The 22721-nt window shown below is 41.9% G+C and overlaps 1 protein-coding gene across 1 annotated transcript in view; it reads left to right on the forward strand.

Annotated features, from left to right (window-relative positions):
* LARGE1 (LARGE xylosyl- and glucuronyltransferase 1) overlaps positions 1 to 22721 on the forward strand; it is a 320062-nt gene that overhangs the window by 128460 nt on the left and 168881 nt on the right. Inside the window, exon 3 of the mRNA XM_082241177.1 lies at positions 16634 to 16935. Within this exon, the coding sequence (XP_082097303.1) occupies positions 16634 to 16935 (302 nt within the window). The remainder of the gene's footprint in view (positions 1 to 16633; positions 16936 to 22721) is intronic.

Raw genomic sequence — 22721 nt, forward strand, 5'->3', positions numbered from 1 at the left:
GATTCATCTGATATGACTTGTTTTTGATAAACCTGTGCTGAGTCTTAGTAATCACAGCATCCTTTTCTAAGAGCTCATAGACTGACCATTTACTTATATATTCTAGGACCTTTTCTGGTATCAATGTCAAGCTGACTGGTCAGTAGTTACCTAAGTCTTCTCTGAAACCCTGGAGCACCAGTGCCCTTCAGTGTAGATAATCTTGATAATCAGTGGTCAGATTCTGTATAAAGGCAACTCCCCATGTTCCTAACACTTGTATGTGTGGAGTATAAAGGAACATTCTGGCAAGGTTCCTTGTGTCTCTGTGTTTAAGAAAGCACATTATTATCTCCTTTGTTGAACCACATACTCCTTACTCGTGAGTCCTGGTTCCCTTTGCCTGGCCATGTCTATAATATATGAGAACACTGTGAAAGGGAGAGTTTTTCCTTTTGTTTGCTGTGCAAGAAACACCGCTGGTTTGTGATGTAGCACCAGGGAGCCGACCACATGCTGACCTACTGCTGCACAGTGTCGTGTTACATTTATGGTGCTACATAAAAATGATTTAGAACACCATGCTCTACGCATGTAAAATTTGGGAAAGATGAGGCTCATTGCTGATTCCATAGAAGTCAATGAATTCTGCCAAAGCCTTCAGCAAGAGTAAGATTAGGCTCAGAATATGCCATATTTCCTTTGTAAGAAAAAGAGTGAGATCAATAGCTTGCCTGTATTTTGACTACAGTCATTCATCACCAAAGTTAAGGATGAATGTGCAGATCCTTATATATGTAATTCTGCCTTGGCAGAAGCAGCAAGGTGGATGAAAAGATGGCCTGAAATGAAAATCAAAGAATTAAGCTGCCATATATGTAATACAGCCTTGGTTCTTGCTACTCTTACCATGAAGTCCTTATTTTCATAAAATTCCCATATGGATATATTTAAGTGGAATATAATGATCCTGGGTAGTGAGGAGAACAAATTTCCATAATTCTGCTTTTTCATCAGAACAAGTTTAATCTCTATTACTTTCTATTACTTTCTTCTTCTTTTACCCTCAAAAGAAATTGAGTTTTAATAAAATTACCATAATTGATTAAATGTTGTAGATTGGTAACTGTGTTAGCCTGTTACAGCAAAAGAGGTGGGGGGAAGAGTCTCTCATTGGGACCTTAAAGACTTAACAAATTTATTATGGCAAAAGCTTGAAGAGGAATCTGGTCCACAAAAGCTTTTGCCACAATTCAAATACAAATTTATTAATAAGGCAGCCAAAGAAAGGTTATAGCCAAAGAGAAACAATCGAACTGGGAGTTTATGACCAGGACTTGGAAACAAGGGAGTATGCTAGGGATTGGTGGAGGAGACTGAAGAGACTTGTGTCTCTTGGATTAAGGCTGGTTGCTTATATGAGCTGTTTGGAGGCCTGATTGTGAGTTTGTTTGTGGGTGTGGCTGTGTGCTGTGCTAGAGCACAGGTTCTGAAGGGGGTGGGCTACTGCTGAGAGGAGATCAGGCTAAACAAGAAAATGAGTTGGGGGAGGAGTTAGCAGCCAGCAACCATTATATTTAGCTGATTGCAGTCTCTGGGAGCTTGTGGACTTGCAAAGAGTTGGTGTTTGCAGGGGTGTTTAGTGGTGGCATTTGAGGGGGAGGCCTGGACTGTTGTCTCACCGTGTACATTGGACCAAGAGATCAATAGCGAGGGAGCTGCTGCAGTGACTTGTAGCACCTGTGCTGTGTTTGTCTTCCTGCCTGAGAATGTGCAAGCTACACCTGCAGCAAGTGCAAGCTGGTTGCCTTGCTGGAAGAAAAGGTGCAGTAACTGGAGGCCCACCTATCCATACTTCAAGCTATTGGCCAAGATTAGGGATTTCTCACTAGAGCAGAGTGAACTGTCCTGGAACAGCATTGAAGGGTGCATGCCCCTAGAGAGGAAGAAGATCATCCTTTCCAGGAGATGTGCTCCTGGAGGTACATGGCACACAGAAGCAGGACTGTAAGGAGCCATGCTGTGTCACTTGAGCTGCAAAATCAGTTCCATGCCCTCACCTTAGATACCAATTCTGCACCAGAGGAGCAAGGACAGCAGCTGCAGATCTCAGAGCACACTGACGTGGCTGTGGAAGGTTCAGTGTACAGAATGATTCCTGCCACTTCCCAAAGAAGGAACAGACATGTGGTGGAGGTAGGTGACTCCCTGCTGAGGAGAACAAGGGTAGCAAGTACAGAGATAACAGGATTTCCCTAGACGTGTCCTAACTTCAGGAGCAAAGATTCACAATGTGACAGAAAAATTGCCTAATGTCCAATGACCACCACCCTGTCCTTCTGATTCATGTGGTTACAAACGATACTGCCAGACACAGCCTTTGACATATAGCAAGCAATTGGGTATGTTTAGACTAGAAAAGAGGAGACAGAGAGGAGCTACGAAAGCCATCTTCAAATATCTAAAGGGTTGTTACATGGAAGATGGAGCAAGCTTGTTTTCTGCTCCGGAGGGCAGGCCTTGAACCAATGGCTTCAAGTTCAGGAAAGAAGATTCCAACTAAACACCAGGAAGAACTTTCTGACAGTAAGAGTGGTTCAACAATGGAACAGTCTCCCTCAGGAGGTGGTGGACTCTCCTTCACTGGAGGTATTTAAGCAGAAGTTGACTTGCCATCTGTCATGGATGGTTTAGTTGAGTTTTCTGCATTGCAGGGGGCTGGACTAGAGACCTTTGGGGTCCCTTCTGCCTCTACAATTCTATGAGTCTATGATATGTAAGATATATACATAAAAATAAAAAGTTGACCTATACAGTAAATAAAACAGAATAAAAAAATAGAATCTTAAATATTGAAGGTGGCCATATGACCTTGTCTAAGCTGAGCAGCCTTCATTGCAAATTTACCTGAATTAAACATTACAGGCCTGTCTGAACCAGACAACAGATATATAATCTTATTCAAGTTACTACTGTATTAATGTTCTTCCCAGCACCCTCCAGCTGCTTATGGTAGCAGGAATATTTTATGGAAACAATTTATTGGGTTCAACCATTTCCCCCCTCATTAAACAAAAATTAGATCTGCCTTGTTCATTTTTATTTTTATTTTGTGAGAAATAGCCTGTACTGAGGAAGGTTGTGATAACAGAAGTTATTAACATATTCACACACAGACATGAGAAGAACCCTGCTGGATCAGATCAAAGGTTTATCTATTCTGTCATTCTGTTCTCACAGTGGCCAGCTCGATTCCCCTGGCAAGTCCTCTAGCAGGATGAATTCATTAAAACTTTCCCATTCAAGTTCCCCAGCAACTGATATTCAGAGGTATCCTGCCTCCGAAGCTGGAGGTTATATATATATATATAATAATTATGACTAGCAGCCATTAATAGTCTTATTTTCCTTGAATTGGTCTAATCCTGTTTTAAAGCAATCCAAGCAGGTGACCATTACTGCCACTTGCTGGACTGGATTCCATAGCGCTGTGTGAAGAAGCTCTTCCTTCTACCTGTCTTGAATCTCCCAACATTTAGCTTTATTGGTTCTAGTCTTATGAAAGTAGGAGACAGGCTTCTCTCTGTCCAGTTTCTCTGCATCATGCACAGTCTTATGCACCTCTATCTGTGATGTTCTGCCTGACTTATTTTTCCCCCAAATGAAACTTAAAATCCCCAAATATATCCTTCCTACATTATCATTTTGGAGGTGCAGTGACCAGAAATTGTATACAGTGGTACCTCGGGTTACAAACGCTTCAGGTTACAGACTCCGCTAACCCGGAAGTAGTACCTCGGGTTAAGAACTTTACTTTAGGATGAGAACAGAAATCGCATGGCGGCAGTGGGAGGCCTCATTAGCTAAAGTGGTACCTCAGGTTAAGAACAGTTTCAGGTTAAGAACGGACCTCCAGAACGAATTAAGTTCTTAACCTTAGGTACCAGTATACAGTGTTCAAATTGTAGTTGCACCCTATATTTTTGTATGAGGAAATTAATCCAGTTAATTTTAAGATAGCACATGCTGCCATTAATTTTTCCTTAAGTCTTTAAAAAATAGCCTTTCAATCTTTTGCTTCGGAATTGGGGAAAGACCGAGCAAACGAGGTCTGCTTGCGTCACAGCAGCAAAATGATTTTCACTTTCTCCTTCTGAGGCTCTTTGCTGCATTTGCTAGAAGAGGATTTGTTAGGGCTTCTTCTTTTTTTCCACCTCCTGAAAAAGAGATGGAAAGAGGGAGGGAGAGAGGAGCTAATTCATGAGTCGCTTGTCTCTCCTCACAAGTGAAAATAAGTGTCATAACAGAGATCAGTCATCATGTATTCTGAATATGCCATTATTTTGCATTTTTCCTTTCCCTGCTTTGTAGGACTGAAGTGACTTTAATAGCAGGTGCACTGAATCAAAAATTCTGGGAAAGCAAGGGAGAATAGAAAGCTCCAAGCACTAGGAATCTATTAATATCTCATTTACTGCTGTTTCATCACTGGAATATCGCAGGTGTTTGTTTAATAAACCAACTTGACAATAGCCAGTGTGCATCATGCATATGTAATATATTAAAAGGGGAAAGATGATGTTGTACGAGGCATCCAAGAGCATTTCAGAGGTCCAGTGTGGATGCTGTATTGTTAGTAGAAATCACAGGCGAGAGAGTCACTGATGCTTCTGTTCAACTGCTGATAGTGTACATCCACATCAGTGGTGCCCAGATCTTTCTTTAGCCCAATTTTTGTGTTCCGGACATCCAAATGACAGCGATTTGGATATAATATACTACTAACAGATGAGCTGAAGCAGAGGTTTCACATCTGTCATCCCCCCTAAAAGCCAGGACCGTGTCAGAATATTTTTCTCTTCTATAGAATTTCCTTTTTTGTTGTTGTTGAAAGCAAGTTTCTAGGTGCTTATAGGTGCTGGCTGCAAATAGATGGAATTTATTTCATCTGTGCAGAGGGCACAGAGGTGGCAATGTAAGATTTCCAGTGTTAAAAGGGATGGCGGTAAAGTCAGTGTTTTACCTATACCTCGTGACCAAAAAAACAACAAGAAAGTGACAAAAAGTGCAGAGGAAACTATGCAAAGTAAGAGGAATCATGTAAGCTTTCCTATTTTGCTTAATGTATACGGGTTGCAGAAGTATTCTTTTTGTTGGGTGGGTTTGGTTTTTTAAATTGTTTGGGTGCGGAAACATAATGTTTGGGGTTTGAAGTACACACAATCCTACCGAGAGTGCAGAGATGAGACCCTTGCCTTGTTCTTATCCAAAATGCATGTACAATCTTTGCATGTGTGTACATTTATTGACTCTTCCTCAGTTTGGCCATCTCGGATATTTCTCCTCTTTTAGGGGCCTTAGAGCCAAGAATCTCGACACATTCTTCTTCTCCTCCCTTGGCTTTAAATGCCTTTATCACCCTTGCAGCTTAACACATTGTTTAGGTCAACTCTGCCTAGGCTTGCACATTTCTGGAGTGACTGGATAAAATCAAGCAACTACCTTTCAAAGATGTTCCTGCTGCTTCTTGGTTATCTCTCAGTGTTGCTGCCTTGTGAACTGCAACAGAAGTACAACCATATGTTGGTTTCCAGGTGTTAGCCAACAGTAGCTTCATTTCATAGGCTAGCTACAAAATATAGGTGAATTGATATGTAAAAATATCCGGTATTTATTTACCTGAAAATTGAGACAGGTACTGGGGGGAAATAGAATTCTCTTTCTATGGGGGCTGCTAGAGTTTTATAAGCAGCAGCTGCACCCAAGTCTGACAGCAGATGTATTGATTCCTAGGGAGAAATACCCCAGTGCTGCTATGGCACTGTCAGCCTAGTTTTAGGGCCTGGCGATTCCTCTTCATCAATCCCACCAGGCTTTATGAATTATTGCCTCTCCAGAGCATCCCATTTATTCATATGCTGATGCACACCTGTACAAGCATTCACAGAAATTCCATAACCGCGTCAGAAATCCATCCTCGGTTGTAGCCTTTATTGCACCTCTTGGAGAATATGTGTTCCTGGGAACTTAGTTTGTGTTGTTCGTGTTGCATGCACACAATCACATCTGCAGCTAGACCCACAGGCGTGATGGGAATTTGCAAACAAACAAGTTACTATATTTTACATGCAGTGCCGCTTCCTTTGGATGTGTTGTTGTTGCTCTAATTGCGCACAGTACAATTTAATAATTAACTCATTCTAGTACCTCATCAGATTTAGATTATTTGCTTGCATTTACTCTTAGATAATGAAGCAGCCTCTGTGTAGTAGTTTACTCTCCATGCTCCTCCTAAGTCTTATTAAACGAAAAGCACAGGCAACATTATCATAGCCACATTTTCACCAAAAGGCTGCTATAATCTCTGCTTCTAACAGATTGTGCTCCCCTCCCCCCTTTTTTGTTTTTCATTGTGGCTCACCTAATGAACATGTGCCACTGCTAGGAATGTCAGAGAATTCTGACAAATGGGACCAGAAATTGCCAAAGTTCGCTTATTCGTCCATTGTCTGGAAGAGACATCAGCGAAATATGAGTCAGAAATCCATGCCTTTTTACATCCCTGCAGAACTATAATGAAGTATGAATGAAAATCTTCTAAAAAAGAGAGTAAAAAATATGGGGCAGGGGGGATGGATAACAACATATTAACTCTTCCACATCCCTGCTCTACGTCATATTCTGCAGTTGGCAATACATGGACCAGCCTTTCTTAACCTGGTGCTTCCCTGAGATGTTGGACCACAACTCACTTTTTTTTTTTCAGCCAATACAGTTGTGCCCTCCAGATGCATTGGCTTAGTTGTTCTGGCAGCCTGGTGCTGATGGAATTTGTATAGTCCAGTGCATCTATAGGGCACCACGTTGGCAAAAGTTAATGTAGACAATGGCAGGTATGCACATGCTTCTTACAAGTGTCTCAGTTGAACAGTGACTCATTGTAAACAACAAATGCAGAAGCCCCTTAAACATCCAAGTCATGAAAAGTAATAGTTCATTCTGCACTAATCAGACTTCATCTGGAGTACTGTGTCTATTTCTAGGTACCATACTTTAAAAACAACGTATGCAAACTGGGGCATATTTTGAGGAGGGTAATGAAGAAGGAAAGAGTTGTGGAACTGGATGTGTTTAGCCTGAAAAAGAGAAGACTGGTAGGCTGGCAAGACATTCTGCTACTTTTAAAAATATCTTGAGGGTTGTCACACAGAAGAGGGCAAGGGTTTGGTCTTTGTTACTACAGAAGGCAGGACTAGATATGTTGGACTTAAGGTTTTGGTTGGTTGAACATTAGAAGAAACATTTTGATCAGTTTACTCCAACACGGTGCCCTAGAGTTGTTAGTGGAACCAACCAGTTACCTAAGAGGTGGTGGTTTTCTCTTGCCGGAGATCTTCAAGCAGAGACTGGACTGGACAGCCATCTGTTTGGAGCACACTTGCTCTGGATTACCTGCATATTTCCTAGATGGACTAGCCTACAATCCCTCCTGCACCCCTCTGATTCTATATAGTACAACAGTTGGGAGGATAGGGTGATGAAGATAAAACTCCATTCATGTGGACGTATTATTTCAGCTTTGAAAATGCTTCCAGAGAACATATCCACCTAACATTTACTGTGTGTGTGATTTCTTAGAAGAATGATTTCAATAAAATACATGTCTTAATTCCAAGGTACAAGCAGATGAGTTTTTACATCTGCTTATGTGTATGTATGTCTTAGAAAGAATAGCTGTATTTGTTGAATTGTTAACATCCTTTCATTCATTGTACTGAAAGAGAAACGCAAAGCTCACCATGCCACCTTTGTCCCTGAAAAATCAGTGCTGCACAATCGGAACACAAATTCCAGTCTCCATAGTTGCGTCAGCAGGGGAAAGAATCCTTTTACATAGGCAAATACTGCTCAAAAGTTTAACTCAATAATTAGCAGCTGGAGTCTTCTGCTGATGAGCAGCTGAGACTATTCAGCAAGAGAATCTGAATTAACCACATCTGGGTGCTGAGTTAGCCTTTTTTCACCCATTGATATTTACTGCATCATGATTTTAACATATCTGAGGCATGCATTTGTGAATTTACCAAATTTCCTTTTACTCTTCTGGCAATGGTCTGTCTTGTTTCTCAGCCAGACATGACAGCAGTAGGGAGTGCCCCCAACTCCAAGGTTAAAAAGAGTCTGTTGTTGTACCACAAATTCATGTTAGCAAGTGCTTGCTTGGGGCATTTAAGAAAGAGATGAATAGAAACTGAAGCTATTATCCATGTTTAAGAGTGTGGAGCACGGATTGAAAATTAACTTCTCAAGGTTTTCAGGAAAGATTTGCATGAAATAAGAGAGGTAGTATCATGCAGGTGTTCTAAGATGACGTTCCAAAGATATGGGGCAGCAAGGAAAAAGTGAGGTATCTTTTGAGGGTACCAGGTATCTTTGGGTACAGGAAAAGCTAGAGGAGCAAAGGTAATGGGGATCTAACAGGGTATAAGAGCTGGAAAATCTCATTTTATCTGGAAAAGATATTCCCATCTTTGTTCCCCACAATCCGTATCCCACTAAGTGTTATCTGAGGCCTAAAGTGCTGGGAGCAGGGAATGTTTTTGCAGTAGCTGGAGTTTGAGAAAATAATTCATCAAGAGCACAGATGGTTGATTTAGAACCTAATAGGTATTAACACACTATTTCCCCCAAGCTTCGCTCCTGATATTGATAATGTGTTATCTTTGCCAAGCCTCCCCTCTTGATAGCATGTTATCTTTGTCAAGCCAAGCCTCCGATAAAATCTTATTTTTCACTCACTGCTTAGCCTGATAAAATGTTGTTTTCTTTTGACTCCACTCTCTGCAAAAAGGGCAATGGAGGAGGAAAATGTTTCTTTTAAAGACTTCTCTTTTCGGCAGAGTTGTACATTTCCCTAGGTCATATAAAGTGGGTTGCAGGAGAAAGATTGGGGACGAAAGTAAAAAGGCAGTAGCTTCATGGAAGGCTGAGAAAATAACAGTGCAAATCATTTGTAGCTCCATATTCCATTTACCTGAGAGGAACTTTGTGTGACAGTTTTAAGTAGGCATGCAGAAGACTGCCCTGTTAACTAGCTGGCCACTTCTCCTTACTTGGTTTTCATTTATAGACAAGCAGGTAGATTTAGCATCTACTGTAAGGAAATGTGGCATTTACCTCCTATTTTGGGCAAAGCACACCTATTTGACACCATATGACATCAGGCTTGGAGATGTCTCATCTCCAGTCTTGGTGCTAAGTACCACATCACTAAGATGGGAGATAAGTCTCTGCTTATATACTTAGAATATGTAGACAAAATGGCAATAGTGCCGTATCTGTATATGTAGATTCTGACTCTAGCAGAAGTCTCTTAATGTGTTTTCTAATATGTCAAATGGCAGCTTCTAATGTGGCAACGCTACACTGTAGAGAGTAAGCCCATTAAATGCAGTGGGAAGTAGTTCTGAGGAAGCATGTACGGGAATTCACTTCAAGTAATGTTATGCATTAAAAGCTATAATTTTATATATTGCAGATGGGATTCAGTCTTGTATTAACAAAATGAGGCTGCACAGCTAACAAAGATTTGGCACTCTTGTGCAACAAATCCAATTCGGGGAAATTGGACTTTCAGAGGCTGATGGTCCCTGATAGATTCCGTCAAGCCTTGCGGGACCTCGCTCCCCCTGGCGACTCATTGACTGAGCTTGTTGAGGGCTGGAATATCCAGCTCCTGGCAGCCATCGATGAGATCGCACCTAAGCGCCCTCTGCGACCCCGCAGAAACCGAGCTCCCTGGTTTACCGAGGAGCTTCGGAAAATGACGCGGGACCTCAGACGGCTAGAGCGAGTATGGCGGGGTGCCCGTGACGGAGCCTCAAGAACATCTTATAGGGGTTTTTATGAAAACCTATGAGATGGCAGTGAAGGCCGCTACAAAGTCTTACTTCTCGGCCTCCATTGCATCCGCTAGCTCTCGCCCGGCGCAATAATTTAGTATAATTAGGTCTTTAACGTCCCTTGAAGGACAGCCAAATTTAAATAACAATCTGACACACAGCTCTGAGGCATTTGCGAGCTTTTTTTGCGGAGAAGGTCCTGTTGCTCCGCCATGATCTCCCTGCCAATTTGGATGCAATAAAGGAACTGGAGGCCCCCTCGACTGTCCTCGGGTCCAGTATTGGACCACTTTGACCGGATATCTCCAGCCAATGTGGACAGACTCCTCCGAGCTGGAAAGCCCACCTGTCCTCTTGACCCGTGCCCGTCATGGCTGATTAGAGCGTGTCCAGATGAGGTGTGGGCCCCCCTGGGGGATATCATCAATTTGTCCCTTGGCACCGGGATATTCCCAGGGGAACTGAAGGAGGCAGTGGTGCGCCCACTCTTAAAGAAAACATCTGCCAACCTGCACAGAATTTTGCTTAACGGTTGCCATCAATTTGATTTTAATTAATTTTTATAATGAAATATTTTTAGAATATTGGATTATTTGATTGTTTGATTATTTGATTGTTGTTAGCCGCCCTGAGCCCGGCTTCGGCTGGGGAGGGTGGGATATAAATAAAATTTATTATTATTATTATTAATTATTATTATTATTACAGTAAGGAAAGTGATGGGGAAACACACGGGAAAGTGTAGGATAACAGTTGCTTGACATGATACTGTGTAAGTTCCCTGCAAACAAATCCAAATGACTGTTCAATAAACAGTGAATATTATATAATCTCCCTGCAAACTTTGTGCAAACAAGTCAGGGTGAATCCTCAATAAATAGGACATTTGGAAGTGACATCTCCATTCATTCATTCCAAACAGCAGCAGCAGCAACAACAACAACAAACCTTGGATTGTTAAATTAAAACCATTGTAGAAATTTATTTTCCTTCTTTTTTAATCATTATTGTAATTTCTAAATTTGCATCTATACTTATAAATCACTAGGTACAAAGTTCATGCAAATCAATGTCTCCTCATTTTATTATAAATTTCCTCTTTTTTAGCGATGCATAAATGGATACCTAAGTAGGCTGAAGTAAGATGGTTCACAAATCAAGAGAGCAATTCAATAACTTTTCACTTATAAAAAAGCTTCCCCAGAATTTGTTACAGTTTTTCAAACCGGATCATTTCCTTCAATGCTTTGCTGAATTGGAACTTGACTTTGCAGCAGCCAAAAATAGTCACCTGTTTGTTGGTGCGATCCATGCTGAAAAAAATTGCTGTTAGTCCAATTTATAGTGACAGCAAAGTACCTTCATGCTACCTTACACTTCACTGTTGCTGTCACTGGTTTCATCAAGGCAAGGAGATTTGAACCTGTACATGTGGCAGTTGCTCACTGTGTTCAAAATGTTCTTGAGGTACCATTTTTCCAGATTCATTATACTATTCTCTTAAAACTTCCTTCATTCTGTAAGCATTTTCAGAGGTTTCACTCATTTCAGAATTAGAAGATGCCTTGTTTACAGTGCAGACATCTGGAGAAAATTGCTCAGCTTCATTCAGCAGTCCTATCGGCTGCTGTCAAAACAGCTCATCAGGCAGCATTCTCTAATTCCAGCTGATGCTACCTCGGAGCAACTTAAAAACTTACAGTAGGACACGTCGGTATAAAAATTCTCAGTGGGTGTGGGAATGAGTTTCTTAGCATGCACTGCGATTGCTGTGTGGAGATGCAGGCATTGAAACACCAAATGGTTAGCAAAAACAGCCTCATCCCAGCAGCTGACATCCATCTGAGCAGTTTGTAAAGCCAGGTGTCTATAGACAGCCAAAGCAGCAGCCAACAAATTCAGAATTGAAAAAAAAATTATACTGAGCATTTTTCCTGCAGCTCAACACATTCTGTTCTATTCTTGCTTTATTTTTAAGCTCCTTGTGTTCTGTACTTATGAAATGTGTTTTGTGTTACTATTCTTGTATTACTAGTGTGTGTGTGCATCATAACATATAAAACATTTCATTAGGAAAAATACCTCTTCCCTTTTGTTTCATTTTGGGGGTTTTCTTCCAAATTTTCCCCACCCCCACTGGGTGTGAAACATATTAGACTGAATACAGATGTGCAGGTATTATCTTGCCTTTTTGAGCATCCACTATTTGCTTACCCTATTTTTTTAGGGACTCCTTTATTTATATTAAATTTTTACCACATATTTCTACCAAGCAGTTGGTTTAGGATTAATAAAAAGTTCTGGACATATCTGTTTAGCTTGGAATTTGAGTTTCTTTTTGGCCCAAATGTTCAAGCAGAGCGTGGTGAAATTAGTTGGTTCCTTTGAATCCTCCAGCATGTCTGTTTAGAAGTTACTGTAATTCATATATCTTTGTATAGATAGAAAGATGTATATACACATGCCACACAAACTTAGTTTAATTTTCTTATCTGATTGTAAATTCTGGGTTGACTGTCCCTCTAAGACCAGGGATGGAGAATATTTTGGGGACTTTTGTCCACATTTCTTTAGGGTAAATGTGGTTGGGGGCTTCATACTGTCAGTGAGTGGGGCCAACACACACACACCAGGGTGGCATCCCTTTTCTCTTTTCTAATCATAGTAATAGTCAGTTTGTTTATTTCACACATTTTCCACAAATACATTGGTGCTCAATGTAAACAGTCTAAATGTAGTAGTACTGTACATTATCTGTAAACAGGAGAAATCATAATACCACTGCAACACAATATTAACAATTAACAGTTTGTTTAAAATATCTCAGAAATGGAGGTGAGCATAAAGTTTACCAACAGGTAAGCCTTCTCTCCCTCTTTCTCTCCCTTTCTCCTTCATTCCTCCCTTCCCCTCCCCCGACTCAAGAGCACTCACTCACTGTGGCACCCTCTCCCCCCAAAAAAAGAAATCTGCTAGCCTGCCTCCACCAGTTATCTGCCTTCAGTAAAGCAGCAATTGATTCCCAGTACACAGAACTGTCCAGAAGTGGTCTGGATGATAAACCACAGAAAATGGTTCCTAGAGTGGCATTCTAAAGGACTCCTCTATATGAGTTACAGATAGGTAGCCGTGTTGGTCTGCCATAGTCAAAATAAAAAAATTCCTTCCAGTAGCACCTTAAAGACCAACTTAGTTGGTCTTTAAGGTGCTACTGGAAGGAATTTTTTTATTTCCTCTATATGAGGTTAGGGAACCATACTACTTTGAAGGACCATCCTAGCTCTGTGCTTGGCCAACGTGCACATGAATGCCTTTCTGACAGACAGACATTTCTTCTTCTTTGGTGGCTTGGGGGCCACCGTGAAAAAAGTGGAGGGCCATAGGTTGTCTACCTCTGCTTCATGTTCTGTTACAAAGTGAAGCGTAACTTCACTTTGCTTCACTTTCCTGGCACCTGTACCCTTATGACCGAAGAGGGTCAGCCCCAGAGTGAAAGAACTTGAATGTGCTGTCCAAAGAAAGGACCACCTTACTTGTATAACATGTAGTCCATACACTCCCAGAAGAAATATTTGGATTTGAGTTGCTAAACATATTCATGTAGGGTCATGAGAATTTTGGCTGTCCTAAAGCAACACATAATTTGCATTCCAAAGCAGCCTGGGACTGAATTATGTTTGTTTGGAAAAGGTGGGTGCGAAACTGCCATTCCAGTTGGGTATGTGGCATTTATTTATTTTGTTTTATCTTTATTCTTGAATTCTTAAAAGAGTCAGCTACTCAGACATTATAAATTGGTTTTAGAAATCATGTGAGGGGTAGGTGGGTAGGCAGGTGTAGATGAAAACAAAGATGGGGATATGAAGCATAAGGCGTTCTTTCCTTCAAATGAAAAAAAAAGAGGGGGGAAACTGGGTTTTCATGCGGCCTGTGGGTTACTTGTTTCTACTCCTGTCACAAATAAAGCCAAACATAAAATAGAAAGTCTGTTTCTCTGCCCTGCGTAACTATGGAAAAAAGAGGGTGGCTTGGAACCCTCTGGAAAATGATACTTGTGTACTTCAAACAGAACCACTGTTTTGTGTTTTTTCCCCTTCATTGGATATGGATGTGCTTTCTGGGAGTAAAGTTGGGTATTTATAACTTCATGTGAACCACTGCAGTAAGATTACCACTAGCGATAATAAGAAATGTCCACTGTAAATAGTCTTCCTTAATAACTGTGGTAATATAGCATTAATAGTACTCAGTTGTTTATCTAGAACAGTTCCATCACCACCAGTTGTTTTGCATGCCCACACACATCACTGTGGTTTTAGCAGCTGTTCATAACTACTAAAATACTTGGTAATGGCTACATATCTGATAGAGCCTAACACGTTGGTGTTACACAACTGCTTTCTGGCAGTAGATGTATCAGAGCCATTAATAATAGAATAGCTCACCGATAATATCAGAAATAAAGATTATGGGGGGAAACAGTGCTTTTTTTCTAGAAAAAGAAATGCTGCCTTAAAAAGCACTGAAAATGCATGCTGCACCAACTCCCAGTCCATCCATCCGGGGTATACCAGAACTCTCAGAGGAGGTGCTGAAACTAAGTTCTGGAGTGTTCCGGCTGAAAAAAAGCCCTGTGGAAAATATAGGAGAGAACTTGGGGATTGGAAACATGTGCAAAATTATTCTATTCTCCTATTTTCTATAATTGTCTACACAGTAGTGTATTACAAGAGTCTCCCACCCCAAGCTCCATATTGTAATACCCAGACACCAAAACTTGGTACTGGATGTGGACAAAATGTTTTTCCTGGTCTTGTATAGTGTTTTGCTTAAACCTCCTGACCACTTTCATTTCTGAGAGGCTCCTTGTTGTTAAACTCTACAATGCTGTTAAGTTTGGAGGAGAGGTCATAGGTCACTGGAAGAGCACAACCTTTGGATGCGGAAAGTTCAATATCTGGATTCAATCCCTGGCATCTTCAGGTAGGGCTGGGACAGACTCTTCTAGTAAAGCTTCCAAGAGCTGCTGCCAAGCAGTAGAGTCAATACTGTGAGCTAGTGGACCAATCTTCTGATTGAGTACAAAGCAGCATCCTACGTTTTCTGCATTTGCAACACTAGTGTGAGTTGTTACATGACCTAACTTCTTTTGTTGGCACCCGTCTGTCTTGGAAGACAATGGAGGAGTGCACCTTTGGGGGTGAGGCCAAGCTGTTGGACGGTTGCAGTACTTCCTGTGGCTGTAGAGATTGGTGTGGGAGAGACAAGTTTCATTGCAGCTGGGACGGATGAAGCCATCCAGTTGTGCTGCTGCAGATGCACCATGGTGTTTCTTATCTCTGTCTCCTCCCAGCGGTCATTTCTCCTCTGGTTACTGCTAAAAATGCACAACTTGACTGACTGTCTCCAGGCACTGCAAGGGATTATAACCTTCATGTCACATTTGCAGCCACCGAGTTGGTCTGCCAATTGGCCTGGTGCCTGAACCCAACTCCCTGTGGAGCAGGTCCTTGGGGACCCTGCCATCTTCCATTCTGTGGACATGACCAAGCCAGGGTAGACGTTGTTGAGACAGGAGTGTGAACATGCTGTGGGCTTGGGAGAGCACATCTTTGTTACTATGCAACAGATATCTCTCAACTTACAAACCTTCCTACGTTTCAGACAAGCTGCTCGATTGAAATCCATGATGCAGAGAGAGATTGCAATGATTGTAACCAGGCCTCACAACAAATCTATCGTGTTGGAGCTAGAGAGAAGTGGGTTTGCCATGACCAATCACTTCCAAAGAAAGTGACATGGATTCTGTGTGCAACTCATTTAAATTTGCAGAATAACTAGCTGCTGAACAAAACAGAAGGTGCCACTCTGACCTGATTCCCGAGTTACAGGATTGGTGTGACTGTTGTTCTGTTGCAAGTCTCTTCCACATCACATTGGTAATGCAACAACAATAGCAAAGCATATGGCAGGCACAGGATCAGATGACAAGAACGACAGTAATGCTCTGGTGGTGATGCCACCTAAGTTTGATGCCAGAGTGCGGTTTCTCATGTGTTTCTGGTCTTCCTACATAGGTTGTATCCAATGTTAGTTGTACTCAGAGGAGACCTATTGACAGTTGTGGACAGGACCAGCTTGGGTCCATTAATCTTAATTAATCTACTCTGAGTAGAGTAGTGCTTGGCAGGGGGTTGGACTCGATGGCCCTTGTGGTCTCTTCCAACTCTATGATTCTATGATTCTATGATTCTATGATTCTATGAGTAGAACTTGGTTGCCTATTATGGTTTCTATAGTCTTACATTAACAGAAGGTCTTGAGACAGAATCAAACAAGCATCAACTACATCACATATATAACAAGAAAGATAGGACATACCTGATGCAGAGGTGGAGCTAGCTGCTCTGGCGCCTGGAACAGCGCACATGCTGTGCACCTGGAACAGGGCTAGTCACCCACGGGAGCGTGCTTAGCAACCCACAGGGGTGCCACCCACAGTGAGCATCCCAGGGGGGCAGGGCAGCGATGTCACCCCCACTCAGGGATGACACTCGGGGCAGACTGCACCCCCTTCTTCCGCCAGTGACCTAATGGTAATTGATATATTGGATTAATCATCGGCATAGTTGTGTTCTTTTTTTAGCAATTCAGGACTTATTACAGAAAAGGGTTCTCTCTGTTCCTTTTTGAAACCTAAATTTTAAGTGTCCTTTGTATCACTGCCTCTTTTTCCCCTCCTTTCATCCTAGATGGAAAGCCAGTGTCATTGTCTCCAATTGAATCTCAGCCCCACAGCCCTCGTTACACAGCCACAAGTCAACGTGAAAGAGAGAGCCTGGAGGTACGCATGCGAGAAGTGGAAGAGGAGAACCGGGCACTTCGCAAGCAGCTCAGTCTTGTGCAGAGCCGGGGCCTGTCCCATCGCCGAGGCAACCACTCAAAAACTTACTCCATGGAGGAAGGGACTGGGGACAGTGAGAGTCTACGGGCTGGCATCGTGGCAGGGAACAGCTCAGAGTGCGGACAACAGCCAGCAGTGGAGAAATGTGAGGTAGGTAGATTGTTCTTCCATCTCAGGCCATGCTTCCCAATGAGATGTAGGCCAACTTTTCCATGGATGCATGTGTGAGAAAGGGACGACCATGCTCTGCAGCTTCTTTGAGTGCTTTTGTCTGGCTTGAATGGGTCATTGAACTGCTTACCAGGGTGGGGAGATGGATGTGGTGCGGTGGTATAGAAACCTCTGACCCCTAACTGGGTTGCTGGAATGCACCTATTGTACAAAGGTAAGAGTCACATCTGTCTACCTAAGCTTTCTGTGCCCTGAGAAGTTTCTGGCTTGCATGCCAACATGAAACTGATTATATAGTAGCACATTCCTGCTGTCTAAACTGCATAGGGATTAAAATGTATTTTGTAATTGCCCATTTTTTTTGCGTCTGGCTCTACCAGCTTCTGGCATGCAGCCACCAAGATGTTGCCAATGAAGGAATGAAGATTGCGGGTTGCAAACAGGTTCCTTTCCCCTGCTCTGTTGAGAACTGGTTGGCTTTATTGGGGCCTTGGCCTGCTTTCAGTGCTATACCCACGACATGGGCCATTGGCAAATAATTTTTAGATTCCATATATATTTTCTCCTTTTGTGGAAGCAAGCAAGTCATGTCAGTGGTGATGCTGTGTGCTTGTTGATATGTAATTTAGTAATATATAATTTAGGAAAGTTGGAAGCAGTGCACAAAAATATGAGAAAGACTGGAAATAAAAGTGATATTAAAGAGAAAAGACATTTGCTTATATGGTATAAAATAATTTTGTAGTTAAGAGTTGGTAGAGTACCATCATGTCCAATGACAGCAACTCAGTAAAATGCTGGCAAGTTGGCAAGTTCCATAGGACAACATTGGTGTTTGTATCAATTATATTGTCTAATTTAATGGCTGTTGCACCACAATTTTCAAAGTCCAGTAGGAAGTTTGTTAAACTTGGTCCACTGATTGCTTTAAGATCACAATGTAAAATCTACCAAGGGTGCTTGGTGCAATAGGCAGGTTTTGATCTGTCATTTTCACTTATCCTCAGTTTACCTTTAAATGTGACTGTCTCTAGTTTTACAAGGTTGTAGAAATTATTTGAATGTACCTTGTTATGTACAAATTATGAACACCCTATAAGTAATGATTACATTGACCCCAAATCAGGAAAGATAATCTATTATAATTCCCTGCAGTTTCCATGGGTATCCTAACTCGTCTATCTAATTTCCATATCTTCAATTTCTTGCACATATTCACAAGCATGGTTCCTCTCCTCATACTGTTGAAGAGGGATGCTAGCAAAATCCCCTCAAGTCGGGCTCAGAGGGCTTGCAAAATCCTACCTTAAATGAGAGGCAGGTTTTGAAAGCCCCTAAATCAGGCATAGGCAAACTCAGCCCTCCAGATGTTTTGGGACTACAATTCCCATCATCCCTAACCACTGGTCCTGTTAGCTAGGGATGATGGGAGTTGTAGTCCCAAAACATCTGGAGGGCCAAATTTGCCTATGCCTGCCCTAAATTCTTCTCTGGTTTAGAATAACCTGCCAAGCAGAGAATAATCCCTGGTTTCCCTTCTTGGTCCCCAAACACCCTTCCTGCCAACACTTCAGTCTCCTAAACATCCCCCCCCCCCCGCCTTCCCCTTTAGAAACGCTTCCCCAACATGGCACCCTCTGGCTATTTTGCACTGCAAATCCAATCAACCCCAGTCAGCATGGTCAATGGTTGGAGATACTGGGTGCTGGAATTAAAGCAAGAGGTAAGGGAGGAGGATGTTTTTGGGGGGCTAGCAAGGAGGGACTCTTGGGGATCAGGGAGGCAGGTTCATTTCCCCAAGCTTTTGTGTGTGTTTTCCCCAGATTTTGTTTAGTTTTCTTCAAAGTCAGTTGGAAACACATGGGTGCAAGCTCACTCCTCTATCAGACTCCACAGACTTTCTAAGACCCTCTGAATACAGCAGACATGTCAGCTTCATTTAGACCTTGAAAATGTGTCAGTTTCCCCAAAGATGCGCAGCGGTAAATATGACAATGGTTTTCATGGTTGTTACACAGCATCACTGACTCCATTGTGTTCTTTCTTCGAAGATGTATTTGTGATTGTCACTCACTCTCATTTTGCGAACTATATCCATTCAATTTCAAAAGGAGCTGGGAGGAGGTGATACCTCACTTGAGTAGAAGAAAGCCAAGTTTTTTGAGGGCACTTAACAGAATACACCAAGGAGAAATCAATAAACAATGGTATCGGCAAGTTCTGAAAATAGCTGCAAGCAGCTATTGAGAAGCTGTAGATGGGAACAGCTGGCCAAAATATCTCTCTCTCTCTCTCTCTCTCTCTCTCTCTCTCTCTCTCTCTCTTTCTCTCATACACACACACACACACACACAATTCCAACCAATCAACAAACCTTAACAACTGAAAGGAAATCTCTTGGCAGTTCTAGATCTGCCTTCTGTGCCCACTTCACAAAGAACAAATCTCACTGAATGTGGTGGAACTTGCTTACCAGTAAGCATGCATAGGGTTATATGGTAACTGTCTTCTGAGTCATATTTGTCAAGGGAATTTTTACACCACCACAATATTTCCCAAATGGTAGGTGGTCTATAGATTCTTTACATAAATCAATAAAAGAATACAGGATGATGATGATTTGCTACTCTTTTTATTTTCTACTTTTTATGAGTTTGATCTGAAACTGTAGCAATCAAAGAGGGAGAAATCCTATGCTCACCTAGGTGAGACTGTGGGAGAAAGGTAGTCAAATCTAACAATGCATATTCTTGCTGGTTAGCATGTTGAAGGGGTTAAGGACTTAGCACTGTATTGCTGATAGGCAGACTCAGACCATAGAGATGTAACTGGCAGAGAAGGCTCTGTGTGATGTCATTTCCCCTCCTCTCCTGGGAAGGAAAAAGCAAAAGAAGTATTTCCTGTTCCTTCACTCCCCACCCCCCTCTTCAGCCAGCTATGGAGGAAGACATGCCTCTGATTGCTCCAGCATGCCTGCAGCTGGTTTTGCTGTAAACACAAGTATTTTACCTGCATTTACTTTTAATGCTGTTGCTGCTAGAGACAAATGCTTGCCTGCGAGTAAAATATACGCTTTAAACTTGCTTTTCAGTCTGTAGCCTGTTCCTTTAACTAACAAGGTAACGAAGTGGGAAATCAGCCTAGCAGCTAATTCCTTTGCTTCCAATTAAACTGCTTAAGATGAGATTTAAACTCTGCTCATTCCCGCGCTTTTAACTGCCAGTAGTAATTCTTTTGTCTGATTCTTTTGTCTGTTAACCAACACACATAGGTTTGTAGGGCGATAAAATATAGCTAATTATATTCCCTCACCTACCTAATAAAACCCATCAGATACAAGGGATTCTAAGAAGTCATCGCCAGTGTGGTGTAGTGGTTAAGAGCGGTAGTCACGTAATCTGGGAAACCGGGTTCGTGTCTCCGCTCCTCCACATGCAGCTGCTGGGTGACCTTGGGCCAGTCACACTTCTGTGAAGTCTCTCAGCCCCACTCACCTCACAGAGTGTTTGTTGTGGGGGAGGAAGGGAAAGGAGAATGTTAGCCGCTTTGAGACTCCTGAAGGGGAGTGAAAGGCGGGATATCAAATCCAAACTCTTCTTCTTCTTCTTCTTCTTCATCGCTTCCTTGGCAAGGACATCAGTTCCCTGGATTAACATTAATGAATTCAATTAACATCCCCCACTCCCCAGGAATCAGGAGACCAGACAATAAGTAGAAAATGAAAGAACACATATCCTCATTTTAGCACACCTACAGTCATTGTTGGGATACTGCCAGGGAGACAAAGTCCATCATGGCCCCACGTCACCTCCGGACGTCCATCGATCTCCCGTAGACCCGCAGTATCAACAATTAGTGACACGTGCTCCAGAAATAGCTTGCCACATTCCAGAGCTGATGCACGCTCTTATCAGCAGATAATGCACAGCGAAAGATGCACGCAGGAGAGCATTATTTATAAGTTTATTCTGTGTTAGTCAGAACAGAGAAAAAACATGACTGCCTGCTTCAGTGTTCAGGCACCGAGAGAGAGAAATGAAAGCAACAGAAAACATAAACTTCCTGTCAACAGGAAAGACTCTGTGACTCTCAAAGCTTGCTCCCTTTTAAGGTGGAACGGAAATATCCTAACAGTCATCACTAGGTGTTGCAGGATATTTGTTTGTCGCCCAAATCAACAGTCCCATTTCTTTCCCTTGATTCACTTTTTCTAATAATTGAATAAGAGAGAATGCATGATGTGACATCATCACTTGGAGAGATTATCTGTCTTCTGCAAGCAGAACCCAGTGAAAAGGAACAGGGATTTGGTAATTTCCAGAGAGGTGGCTGTGTTCTGTTGCAGCAGAAGGATACGAAATGCAGAAAATTACAGACTATGATCATTGTGTTATTAAAAGTGGCCGGTCACAAAAACCAAACAGTAGTTGATGACACAGGCATCCTGGCTTTGGTAAGCCATCTAACACATGTAATGTGGTGGAAAATCCATTGCTTCTATTCTGTCCACACTGAACCTCTTGATGAATTGTAATTCAGGGTTTTCAAATTGTAGTCTACCTTTGATGTTTCCTGGTTCTAGTATAGCCACCTTAAAGTCAATCCTGAGTATCCTGAAGTTAAAATGTCCAGCTGTTTTTTGGTTATTGCTATTTCTGATGTTGGATTTATGCCCATCAATTGCTTTGCCATTTGTCCTACACAGAACAAAGAAGGCTATTGTTGGCAGATGATTTGCAATATGATGATGATGCATCGTTATTACATATGGTAGGCACAGGGTGGATGAAACATGAAGCTGTTGTTGTTGACAGCTATGGAAAAAAGTCTGTGAAAGCTAAAAATCTGTGAAATCCAGAAATCTGTTGTGGTATATAATATGTCCAGCGCATTCGACATGCAGTCTTATTCAGTGGCAAGAAAACCTTCCACTATCTTCTTCCACTGTCATGTTAAAGTAATTCACTTAGGCCATATTTTCCTCAGCAGCAGTTTGATAATGATATTCCCATGCTTTTGAAATCTTGCAGATCATTTTTAAGTAATGGGGGTGGGTTTTGCAGGGGTGGGATTAGGAGATTACTATTCGCTTTACTAGGAAATGCACATGAAGCAGTTTTTCCAACCTAGTGCGCTCCAAATGCGTTGGACTACAATGGCCGTCAGCCCCATCTGCTGATGGGAGCTGCATGCAGTCCAAAACACCTAGAAGGCACTGAGTTGTTGAAGGATGATTTCAGCTCTCTCCCATCTTTCTTGTGCTCCTGCAGAAATTTGGATGGCTGAATCTCTTAAGGCCTAGAGGTATATGTGCTGCAGCCAATTTTGGACAAGGGAATAGCGGCTAAAAGGGGTGACTAGATTAGATGGCCTTCCAGATTATAATGACTTTTACCAGTAAATTTACTTGCTCAGCAGGGGATTAGTGTTATGCCCCAGGCAATGGTTATGTAAAACATGAAACTTCCCCGCTCTCACCATGCACCTATCTTAACCACACAGTATTTTGATAATGAAATAGCTTTAACTTTTTCCTCTTAAAAGATTCACACAGTAATTCAGCGACAGAATGTAAGCCTAATTTAAACATCCTTATTATCAGATTTGCCTTCTGGGTTCTCATCATTTATCCTATTACTGGAAATGCCAGTTATGTGTTTACAAGAGAGGTCCAATTTCACTCCACCCCACCACCACCCCATCCATAGTAAGACATTATTTTAGCTTCTTTTCCCTCAAGGTAGGGGAGAATTAAGGCCAGAAAA

This window comes from Podarcis vaucheri, assembly GCF_965113315.1.
Source record: "Podarcis vaucheri genome assembly, chromosome: 10".
Lineage (NCBI taxonomy): Eukaryota > Metazoa > Chordata > Lepidosauria > Squamata > Lacertidae > Podarcis > Podarcis vaucheri.